General features: G+C 44.5%; 1 protein-coding gene across 1 annotated transcript in view; it reads left to right on the plus strand.

The window, feature by feature from the left end:
* CEP290 (centrosomal protein 290) overlaps window positions 1-12,668 on the plus strand; it is a 318,271-nt gene that overhangs the window by 44,261 nt on the left and 261,342 nt on the right. The window contains exons 14-16 of the mRNA XM_073620204.1: window positions 1,148-1,310; window positions 2,329-2,429; window positions 11,550-11,637. Of these exons, the coding sequence (XP_073476305.1) occupies window positions 1,148-1,310; window positions 2,329-2,429; window positions 11,550-11,637 (352 nt within the window). The remainder of the gene's footprint in view (window positions 1-1,147; window positions 1,311-2,328; window positions 2,430-11,549; window positions 11,638-12,668) is intronic.

Below are 12,668 nucleotides of genomic sequence, written 5' to 3' on the forward strand. Positions count from 1 at the left end.
GTGAGTCCAAATCCTGCAAGCCCCTCTGTAATAACAAGATGTACTACGCAGTGTGTGTTTGTTGTTTTTTTTCTTTAAATTTGCAGCTAAACACCTTTTTTCACATCGCCAGTGTGTGACCGCCCAGCTGACGTGAGAGGGGGAACTCGGCCCCTCCCACTGTAGTCCATAGATCGGGGAAGGAGAGCGCCAGGCGGTCCCATCAGCTATTTGAAAAAAGCTATTTTGCTGCAAAATTAAAAAAAAAAAAAACACTGTATAGTACATCTTGTTATTACAGAGCAGGAAAACATCTGCTGGTGTCCCATGGAAGCAAATGCCGATAGACTTCAAAACACTGGTAGAACAGGGACAGCAGGTTCCTGACATAAATTAATATCTGTTCGCAGTTATTTGGTAAACCGTGATGAGAAAAACGATGCCTAGTTGTTTGTGTTTAGTATTAAATAAACATTTAATAAATATAGAAGCGTTTTGGAAGTTTCTAATCAATATAGCAATAAAAATGACATAAGATATTTGTGTAGGTACTTAAAGTGGACCTTCACCCTAAAGGTCATGTCATGCTGTGCTGCCTCCTCCCCCCCTCATTCTTTTACCATTACAAAGTCATTTATTTTGGGTCCGGTTCAGGTGCAAATTCAGGCAAAAATTTGGGCCTTAATCGCACCTGAACCGATAAACAGAAACACACTGGACCCCCAGGCACCCTGTCTAACCCTGTGTAATTGTGTAATTTAATGTCCAGATTAAGTAGAAGTTTCATCTCTACGGTGTGTTTTAACAGGTTTCCTAAAAACAAGTCAGCTTTGGGTTATTTACCAGTGGTTATGTGGGTAGATTATTTACCAGTTTCCTTTTTATATTTGTGGGGATTTAGCCATCTACATCTGCACTTGAGTCCCCATGACTGGCCTTCCACCATGGCCATTATATGTAGTCTAACTGCCAGATAAAGTTGGCAAGTATGTTTTTATAAAAACCCATTCTACAGATTCAGTAAAGTGAGCCCATGTTCCTTTGGTTAATATGCTGTTGTGTATATAGATATTATTTACTAAGCTGTCATATATGATGTATGTACTGTATATGGATGAAAGACTTGTAAATGTGGTATATTTGTTTGTAAACTGATGTTTATTTAAAGGGAGTTTATGGCTTAGAAGAAGCAGTTGCTGAAATTAAAGATCTAAAGACTCAAATGAACCTAAGAGATCGGGAGATAGAGGCACTGACTACAGATGTTAACAGACTTGAACTTAAAGTGAATGATATTCTTGATGAGAATGAAGATCTAAGGGAACGATTAGGTTTGTAGCTTTTTTCAATACAATACATTTCTTGTCTTGCTGGAGACCTTACTTGAGTATATATACCAATAAGCTGCTGCACCTGCAAGGCTCTAGTGAGGAAAACTGCTGGGCCTGCATCCCTTTTTAGATGTGATTTCCTATTGGACGTATCTCACCAAAAATGACATTTTGTTGCAGGGAATGCCTGAAAATCTGACTTGTATCTTAGTGTAGACTTCTGGGAAAATTGGTGAGCCAATCACACAAGCAGGAAATGATGTTTCTGGGGGGCGTTCTGTATACATTCTGTGTACAGAATACCTCCAGGTAGCCAAATTGCATTGCATTTTCAGAAAATTACAGAGCTGCAGATTGAAAAGGAAAGGTAATTTTTAATAACATTCAATTACAATTGGGCGGCTCAGTGGTGTAGTGGGTAGCACTCTTGCCTAACAGTAAAGAGGGTCGCTGGTTTGAATCCCAACCATGATGCTCCCTCCCTAGAGTTTGCATGTTCTCCCTGTGCCTTTGTGGATTTCCTCCGGGTACTCCAGTTTCCTCCCACACTCCAAAGACATGCTGGTAGGTTAATTGGATCCTGTCTAAATTGGCCCTAGTATATGAATGTGAGTTAGGGACATTTTAGATTGTAAGCTCCTTGAGGGTAGGGACTGATGTGAATGTACAATATATATGTAAATCGCTACGTAAATTGACAGCGCTATATAAGTACCTTAAAAAAATAATAATAATAATTACAATATGACTTGTGTCGCAGTTGTATACACTACATTTTTTTCTTTATTTGCTATTTTTTCCCCACGAAAGTGGAGTTACTCTTTATATTAATATCCAGCCAGCAGGTAGTGGGCTGCTTTTTGCTTGGTATCCAGCTTTTAGGTAATGAGGCAGAACAGTGACTCCAACTGTTTAGGGTTCTATCCCAGATCTGAAGGTTTCAATCAGACAGTATCCGAAAGGAAATACCATTACCAGTTAGCTTTAAAAGGTGTAATTTCACTGTGTTTTCTTTCAGGACTTGATCCTAAAGCTGTGATTGATTTAACTGAATTTAAAAATGTTAAGACTTCCAAACAGCATCAGTACAGAGCAGAAAACCAGATTCTTTTGAAAGAAGTAGGTATTTTTTATTTATCCCAACAACCCATTTCATGTTTTGGTGTTTCACAATAACCTATACAGACAAGTGAAAGGTTTGAAGCTGTGTCTATTATTATATAACAGCAGGAAGGGTTAGCATAAATAATACAAAAAAAATTAATGAAATACAGTTTTCATGGTAGGGAATTGATTATATCTGCATCCAAGGGACCGCATAATTATTCAGCTAACCGCACCATTTAAAAAAAAAAAAATTTAAACCCTGCAACATAAAGGCATAATGTGCTAGTATGCATCACAACATCAATACTTACCTTAGTAATGAAGCCTTCCAGCGCCGCTTTGTCACTGCTGACAGGCGCTTCCATCTTCACCCAGTCTTCCTTCCGGGTTTGCATCCTTAAGTCTCTGGCTGCGTCGCCATGCACGTAGGAGTCACAGGCCACGGCATGGAGCTATGTAGGGATGGCACAGGTATACCGTCCCTTCAGAGCACATGCGCCAGTGACGTCACCGGCTGCATGCAGTGTGAATATCTTCTAAACCATGTAGGTTTAGGAGATACTCGCTGTACCTACAGATAAGCCTTATTATAGGCTTACCTGTAGGCACAAATGCCAAAAAAGTGTTTACTACCACTTTAAAGTATTTCTCATCAGTTTTTCTGAGAGGTAGTATGCATTGTCTTGTAATGGAAATTTGGAAATTCTGTATATGATTGTATTCTATTTTGTATGTATTGCACACTGCCCTCACTGTGCACACGGCACTAATAATGTTTTCAGTACATGTTTACATTCTTTCGAGTCCTGATTAGAATTAGCCTGCCTATGTAACGCCCCTTGTTACCATAAACGTACAATTGTAATATTAATGTGATACCTACGTAATCATGTGTATAAAAACTAGGGATGCATCGAATGGGTTTTTTGGTGCCGAAACCAATACCGAAAATAAATCTTCCTTGATCCCGAAACCGATACCGAAACAACACCGATACCGAAAGTGACTGTTTTTAAAAATATTTTTATACAGGAGATGGTCAGCGACTGGGGACATGGTACAGGAGATGGTCAGAGACTGCAGAGATAGTACAGGAGATGATCAGAGACTTCAGAGATAGTACAGGAGATGATCAGAGACTTCAGAGATTGTACAAGACATGATCAGAGACTGCAGAGATGGTACAGGAGATGGTCAGAGACTGCAGAGATGGTACAGGAAATGGTCAGAGACTGAGGACATGGTACAGGAGATGATCAGAGACTGCAGACATTGCACAGGAGATGGTCAGAGACTGGGGACATGGTACAGGAGATGGTCAGAGACTGGGGACATGGTACAGGAGATGGTCAGAGACTGAGGACATGGTACAGGAGATGGTCAGAGACTGGGGACATGGTACAGGAGATGGTCAGACTGCAGACGTGGTACAGGAGATGGTCAGAGACTGAGAACATGGTACAGGAGATGGTCAGAGACTGGGGACATGTTATAGGATATGGTCAGAGACTGCAGACATGGTACAGGATATGGTCAGAGACTGCGGACATGGTACAGGAGATGGTCAGAGACTGCAGAGAATGGTACAGGAGATGGTCAGAGACTGCAGAGAATGGTACAGGAGATGGTCAGAGACTGCAGAGAATGGTACAGGAGATGGTCAGAGACTGCAGACATGGTACAGGAGATGGTCAGAGACTGCAGACATGGTACAGGAGATGGTCAGAGACTGCAGACATGGTACAGGAGATGGTCAGAGACTGAGGACATGGTATAGGAGATGGTCAGAGACTGGGGACATGGTCAGAGACTGCGGACATGATACAAGAGATCAATGCAGCCTCACCAGTGCCCGTCAGATGCAGCCAGCCAGTGTCCCCAGTAGTGCAGCCTGTGTTCCCATTGCAGCCAGTGAAGGGAGAGGAGAGCCGCCGCCTGTTTGATTACAGCGCCGGGAACATCACAGCTTTCATTTCAATAGCTGTGTGTTCCCCGCTGCGCGCCGTCACATACAGCCCCTCCCCCTTGTCCGGGCACTTTGATAGACAGATCACCCGTCCCATTGGACGGGTGATCTGTCTATCAAAGTGCCCGGACAAGGGGGAGGGGCTGTATGTGATGACGCGCAGCTGGGAACACACAGCTATTGAAATGAAAGCTATTGAAATGAAAGCTGTGATGTTCCCGGCGCTGTAATCAAACAGGTGGCTGCTCTCCTCCCTTCTACGATATAGGAAGCCCCCCTGATAGGCGGCATCAGGAGCGGGGGCGGAGCCCCACCCAGGCCCCGCACCATTCGGTATCGGCAAAAATCCTCTTTCGGCTTTATGCCGAAAGGGCCATTTTCGGCCGATATGTTTCGGCGGCCGAAATTTCGGTGCATCCCTAATAAAAACCTTCAATTGCATCATAACAAGGCGGCTTCTTTTTTTTTTTTTAATCCAAAAGCAGGTTAATCCAGGGATTCTATACTGCATAATATTTATATTTTTAAATGCAGGCAGTATTAGTATGAATAACTGAATTTTACCTGGTAGCAGCCACTTGCAACCTATAGTACAGCAGATCTCAGTCTGGGTGAGCGAGAAGCAGCACAATGAGTCAGTGAGTTGAGCTGCGTGCTCTTGTGTTAACAAGGAGCAAACTGATAGGAGTAAGTTGAGTGACAGGTGAGCTCATTAGTCTACTGCTTCTCCTTTCACTCTACATTTAGAATGTGTGATATGATTAGTGAAAAAGAAAACCTATGCATGGGCTGAAACATAAGGCAAATTGTAAAAAGATTCATCATGCATGTTGTTCATGGTATGGAGGATTCTTGTAATGTTACTTTTCAAGCAATAATGAGCATAATCAACCCATTACTTGGATATTAACACCCACACAGTTTGAGTACCGCAAGCACACACTTCCCTATTATATGACTGACTTACGTACAACTATACAACCTGTATAGGTAGAATAGATAAAGTTGATTTTTCAGCTTAGTTTCAATGAAAAATAGGATTTTTTAAAACAGCTTACCTGTAAAATCCTTTTCTTTCGAAGGACATCACGGGACACAGAGCCACAGTAATTACTGATGGGTTATATAGGTATCACTGGTGATTGGACACTGGCACACCCTATCAGGAAGTTCAACCCCCTATATAATCCCTCCCCCTTGCAGGGATACCTCAGTTTTGTAGCCAAGCAATATAGTGTATTAGAAGAGGGGCGGGACCTCTGTGTCCCGTGATGTCCTTCGAAAGAAAAGGATTTTACAGGTAAGCTGTTTTAAAAAATCCTATTTTCTTTCTCGAACATCACGGGACACAGAGCCACAGTAATTACTGATGGGATGTCCCAGAGCAATGCTACCTGAGGGGGGGGAACCACGACCAATTAGGGTGCAATCAGACCTGAGGACCCTGTACCGCTGCCTGCAGCACACTACGCCCAAAGGCGATATCCTCATGCCTTCTCACATCCACCTGATAGAATCTGGTGAATGTATATACTGAAGACCAGGTTGCGGCCTTGCAGATTTGAGCCATAGAGGCCCGGTGATGCACTGCCCAAGAAGCACCAATAGCCCTTGTGGAATGTGCCCTGATCTGAAACGGAGGAATCTTCTGTTTCAGACCGTAAGCTTGAATGATCAACTGTCGAATCCATTTAGAAATGGTAGCTTTTGACGCTGCCTGTCCTCTATTGGGGCCCTCTGGCAGCACAAACAAAACATCCGTCTTGCGGATCTGAGTAGTTGCCCCTAGATAGGCCTTAACTGCTCTTACTACATCCAACGAATGTAGAGATCTCTCTTCCGGAGAACAGGGATCTGGAAAAAAGGAAGGTAGAACAATGTCTTGGTTTAAATGAAAATCAGAAACCACCTTCGGTAAAAAACTAGGATGAGGGCGTAGTACCACTCTATCCTTGTGTATAATCAAATAAGGCTCCTTACAGGAAAGAGCTGCTAATTCTGATACTCTTCTAGCAGAAGAGATGGCCACCAGAAAAATTAATTTCCTTGTCAACAAGACCAAAGGAATCTGACTTATTGTTCAAAAGGCTGTTTCTGTAACACAGCCAGGACCAAATTCAAGTCCCAGGGGTTTAGGGGCGCTTTAACCGGAGGATTAAGACGCATCACCCCCTGCATAAAGTTTCGGACCAAAGAATGCGAAGCAAGTGGCCGCTGAAATAATACTGATAAAGCAGAGACCTGGCCCTTGATGGTACTCAAGGCCAGCTTCATCTCTAATCCCATCTGTAGAAAATCAAGGATTCTACCTATGACATATTTCCTGAGATGCCAACCTCTGGATTCACACCAGGTTATATAAGCCTTCCAGACTCTATGATAAATCATCCTGGAAGCTGGCTTCCTTGCATTAATCAAGGTAGATATGACAGGACCTGAGAGCCCACGACTCTTCAGAACGTGGGTCTCAATAGCCAAACCGTCAAATTTAGCGTTTGTAAGGCAGGATGGAACACTGGACCCTGAGATAACAGGTCTGGGCGTACCGGTAGGGTCCACGGGGAACCCACCGTCATCCTTACTATTTCTGCATACCAAGTCCTTCTGGGCCAAGCGGGGGCCACCAGAAGTACCGACTTCCTTTCCTGCCTGATCCTGCGAAGGAGTCGTGGTAGTAGCAGAATAGGCGGGAATGCGTAAATCAGTGAGAACCGATGCCACGGAATCACCAACGCATCCGTCCCGCATGCAAGAGGATCTTTTGTCCTTGCCACAAATCTGTCTATCTTTTTGTTGAATCGGGATGCAAAGAGATCTACATCTGGAACCCCCCATCTTTGGCATATGGCCCAAAAGACGTCGGGATGCAGAGACCATTCCCCTGGAAGTAACTGCTGGCGACTTAGATAGTCCGCCTGCCAATTCTCTATTCCCGGGATGAAAACTGCCGATATGCATGGCACATGCATCTCTGCCCAGACTAAGATCTGGTTCACCTCTTTTTGAGCAGCTCGGCTCCGGGTGCCTCCCTGATGATTGACATAAGCCACTGCTGTGGCATTGTCGGACTGGATCCTGACCGGACAACCCTGTAGCCTGATAGTCCAGGCTTTTAGAGCTAGATGTATCGCCCGGATCTCCAGAATGTTGATGGGTAAGGTCCTCTCTGTCTTGGACCATACCCCTTGGACCGCAGCCTGTTCCAGAACTGCTCCCCAACCTGACAGACTGGCATCTGTTGTTACCACCGTCCAGGTAACCGGTAGAAAGGATTTCCCCTTCTGCAGGTTTTCGGGTATGAGCCACCAATTGGGGCTCTGACGCACCGCATGCGACAGGTGCATCGGAAAGTCTAATGCCTGAACCTTCTTGTTCCAGGTCGACAGAATACTGTGTTGCAGCATTCTTGAGTGAAACTGAGCATAGGGAACTGCTTCGAATGAAGACACCATCTTCCCTAGTAGCCTCATACAAAGGCGGACTGAGGGACCCTTCTTGGTCCTTACTGTCAGAATCAGCTCTCTCAAAGCAGTGATCTTTGCCTGGGGTAGAAATATTTTCTCCTGGCTTGTATCTATAATCAGACCTAAATACTCCAGTCTTCTTACTGGTTTTAGGAAAGACTTTTCTAAGTTGAGGATCCAACCCAGGTGTTCTAGATACCTGACCGTGGTCCTCAAGTTTCCATTCAAAGAGGCTACCGACCGGTCTATCAAGAGCAGGTCGTCTAGGTATGCTATGACAGCTATACCCTGAGCCCTTAATCTGGCCAGAGGAGGAGCCAAGATCTTTGTGAACACTCGAGGTGCAGTGGCTATCCCAAAAGGCAGAGCCACAAACTGGAAATGGTGCCCTCCTACCTTGAAGCGCAGAAACTTCTGATGAGCAGGAAAAATGGGCACATGCAGATATGCATCTCTGATGTCTATTGATGCCAGAAATTCTCCTCCCTGCAGGGTGGGAACTACTGTTCGAATTGATTCCATGCGGAAGGATTGAATCCTTAGGAATCGGTTCAGATCCCTTAAGTCCAAAATGGGCCTGACATCCCCATTTGGCTTTTGGACCGTAAAAAGGTTGGAATAGAAGCCCAATCCCTGGTCCTTTGCGGGAACTATCATAATGACCTCCTGCGACAAAAGTCGCTCTAACGCTAGAAGGAGCGACTGCTTCTTCTCTGGGTCTCTGGGAACATTTGATCTGAGGAACCGAGGAGAAGGGAATTCCTGAAACTCCAGCTTGTACCCTAAGGTTACCGTGGAGACTACCCATCTGTCCTGGAAGTCCTCGTGCCAGAGCTCTGAGAACTGTCGCAATCTTCCCCCCACTCGAGTGAGCAGGGGCGCCCCCCTCATGCAGAGGTCTTAGTGTTTTGCCTAGTAGGCTTCTTTCCCCAGGACTTCTTTTGTCCCTGGGGTTGACTCTTGTCTCTGGACCCCGATGGAGGCGGCCGTCGAGACTGCCTGGAGGCTGAAGCCCCCGGCGCTGGGGAAAGAGTCCGTTTGAAAGAGGGACGCTTACTCTTCTTCTTGACAGGTAAGAGAGTGCTTTTCCCACAAGAGATTCTCTTGATATAGTTATCCAAGTCCTCTCCAAACAACCTTGCACCACGAAATGGAAACCCAGCCAGTAGCTTCTTACATGGTGCTTCGGCTGACCAATTTTTCAACCATAGGATTCTACGTATATGCACCAACCCCAGTGAAAGACGGGAGGTTTGCACGATAGAATCTCTAATGGCGTCAACCACAAAGCATAAGGCCGCTGGAAGGTTAGCAAACCCCTGGGCCTGCTGTTCAGGTAATACTTTGATGACCTGCTTAACATGGTCTCTTAAGTATTGACAGACTCCAATCGCTGCTACTGCAGGTTGGGCCACTGATCCTGCTAAGGAGAAAACATCCTTCAATAGGGATTCCATCCTTTTATCTACAGGATCCCTGAGCATCTGAGCATTGTCTACAGGACAAGTCAGGCTATTATTTACGGAGGAAATGGCGGCATCAATAGCCGGTATTCCCCACATTTTAATAAACTTTTCTTCCATCGGATAAAGTGTTGAAAACTTTCTCGGCGGAAAAAAACGTTTGTCTGGGTGATCCCACTCAGAATAAATAAGCTTTTCAAGTAAAGTATGAACAGGAAAAGCATGTGCTGCTTGGAAAGGTTTCAGTGACCCCAAAGCAGAAGAGGATTCTTTAGCAGTTTCAGGTATGGGCAACTTAAATGTGGAGCGGACCAATCCAGTGAGGATCTGCACTAAGACTTTCTCCTCTTGGGAAGTCGCAGAGGGTCCCTCTCCACCTGAATCCTCCGAAGAGGAATCATCCATCCCATCCCGATCCTCTGAAAGGGATTCATCTCCTTTATCCCAGAGCTCCTCTGTCTGAGGGTCTTGGGGAACAGAGGAAAGCCTAGTGCGTTTTCTTCCACTGAGTGAAGACGTAATCACGGCCATTAATCTTTCCTCTAGACCATTAATGGTTGAGGAAAAAACCTCTTGTGTAATATATACAGGGGCTGAAGTGCCAGAAGCAGGTGTAGCCCCTGACCCCGATGGCTCTCCCTGGCTAGCCGTCCCTGGCCCATCTTTAGGGGGGGAGGATGCTGCCGACAGGGGGCCCTCAGAACCTGAACGAGATCCCCTAGTGTCTCTGGTTCCTGGGGTGCTTGAACCTCTTCTACCCATAGTGCAAAGCAACAAGGTGTGAGGTATACAAATGAACACTGCCTGCTGAGCGATGTAGTCTGGCTAAAAGCCTTGCTACCCAATGCTCAGTCTGGTGTTACTTCAGTAAATGCTGCCTAGGAGAATGCCTGTGTCCCACCTTACATGCGACCGTCAGCTCTGTGTCTCTCAGAAGGCTGAGTGCACCTGTACAGAGTGCCTTTAATAGCCTGCAGCTGGCCTGAGTGGGAGTCTAAACACTCTGTGCTGACATCCCGCCCCCTCCTCTACCCCCCCCCCCTCGAGTTTTGAAAAAAACGAGCGCTTCCCGCACTGCCGACTCTCCTGTCATGCTTCTGGAGAAAAGGCTGGGGATGGGGGGGGGGGGAGGAGGGAGACTGGTAACAAGATCTGCCTGAACGGCTATCTTCAGAGATGGTGGCCATTAGGCCGCAGAGCCTGGGTGGTATAACCACTTTCTAGACCCCTGTGGCCCCTCTCTAGCCTGGGGGGAACATTCAAACATGAGAAATCCCCCTTTCCACCTTACCTGCTTGCAGCCTGCTTTGAGATGCTGGGACATAATCAGCTCTGAACACATGAGACAGTCAGTCAGCATGTGTAGGTTTGTGCTCTTGGCAGCCCCCGGTGGTCACAATAGGCATAGCATGCATTTACCTTAAAGGAGAAAAGCCACTAGAACTCAAAAATTCTGTGGAATCTCCTCTTACCTTATCCAGCCGCAGGGTGCTGTTTACACAGACCCAATCTTCACCTCTTACGGTGGGCTCCGTTTGAAAAAACCGTCAGAGACTGGGGCCCCCATCAGTAGGGGGATCCAACAGTTCTGGGACCGTAAAGCACCTCGCCAGAAATTAGGAAGTTTAAAGCCATTTTCTGATCTGCGGGGTCCAGCTCTCTAAAAAGAGAAGCATTACGGGTAAAACCTCGTTTCTTCGGACACGAGGCCCGGGTACCATTCAATTCGGCCATGAAAAGACACTTTGAATGGATCCGGTTCGCCTGGCTTGCCCCAGTATAGGATCTTAGGATATTCCCCTTGGAGCTCAGCACAGGACATCTTTACACGTCCATCACCTAAGACACTGGCGTAAAAACTGAGGTATCCCTGCAAGGGGGAGGGATTATATAGGGGGTTGAACTTCCTGATAGGGTGTGCCAGTGTCCAATCACCAGTGATACCTATATAACCCATCAGTAATTACTGTGGCTCTGTGTCCCGTGATGTTTGAGAAAGAAAAGAGAATAATGAGACCAAAAATCTGGAAAAAGAAAAAAGGTCATCTAGAAAAATGTTCTATGAGCCTAAAATGGGTTTATATATCTGGGATAAGTTTACTTAAGGGACACTAATAATTCAGAAAAATAACAATGTTTTTCATAACGGAAAATAAAAATCACAAAAAAACTAACATTTTTCTACTTAAATGTAGATCTGTAAACCTAAATTTCACTTTTAATGTTCATTGTTTGACAGATTGAACGTCTGGAGGAAGAACGAGTTGAACTAAAGCAGCATGTTCGCAAACTGGCTCAAGAGAAAGGAAAAAGAGCTGCTTCTCTTGGTAAAAAAAAAAAAAAAAAATTCTTATGCTGCTTTTTGTTGTGTTCAAACATTTCTCACTGAAACCGCAAAAAAATCTCCAGATGATATTTTATTTCTCTATTAGCGTGGTGTGGCCACTCCTACTTATATAGAACCTAAAGCTGTATGTTCTATTTGAAAGGGTATTCCACTAACTATACGTTTATTTTTTTAAGCAGACAGCAAATCCAGGCAAATTTAATTGCCCTTATTCTATCATGTTTGAGACTGAGCTAGGAAGTTATTTTTCCAGCAGTTTACAAATGGTAAAAAATGGCTTTAGCAAATAAAAAAATAGTTACACAGAGGGTATTGTACTCCCTACAGGCTCTCTAAGGTTTGTCCTGTTGTCTCAGCAGATTGCTGGCACAATTGTGGTTCAATTGGCCTATTGATCCATATCGTCTGGTATTTCCCCTCTTTCAAGTCATATTGGATTCAAACTTTTAAACTACTCTCTGAACTCACTCAATCACCAATTTCGCCATCTTCAGAACTAGCTCTCCTACATCTCAACATAAATTGCATCCCTAAGCTTTTAGTTTATATTTACTAAAATTATTGCTTTTCCATGTTCTGTGTACTGTGGGAGACCAGATATAGTGAGTGCAGGGTCCTGGGTTTAGTAACACTTTAATATTACACGGAATTGGAAATCCCTAATTGTGTCTAATGTGTCTTGTTATAATTGATTACTTAAGCCGCAACTGTGCGTTTGAACGTCTGTATGCTCTAAAAAAAAAAATGATATTCTTAGTAAATTCATATCATGGAATCCTTGGATATCATTCAAATACCCTATAGGCTGATTCATTTGATTTATCATCCCTCCTCAAAATACTTTATACATTTCCATTGGTTGCTTAAACTATACTACATACTTTAGCAGTCTATAATACTTTATATGCTCCTATATTTAGTGGCATTTCTCTTGTTTAAGCTATTGTTGACATAGTTATGCCCTGTACACACGATCGGACATTCCGACAACAAAATCCATGGATTTTTTCC

Source organism: Aquarana catesbeiana, linkage group LG03 (assembly GCF_042186555.1).
Source record: "Aquarana catesbeiana isolate 2022-GZ linkage group LG03, ASM4218655v1, whole genome shotgun sequence".
Classification (NCBI taxonomy): Eukaryota; Metazoa; Chordata; class Amphibia; order Anura; family Ranidae; genus Aquarana; species Aquarana catesbeiana.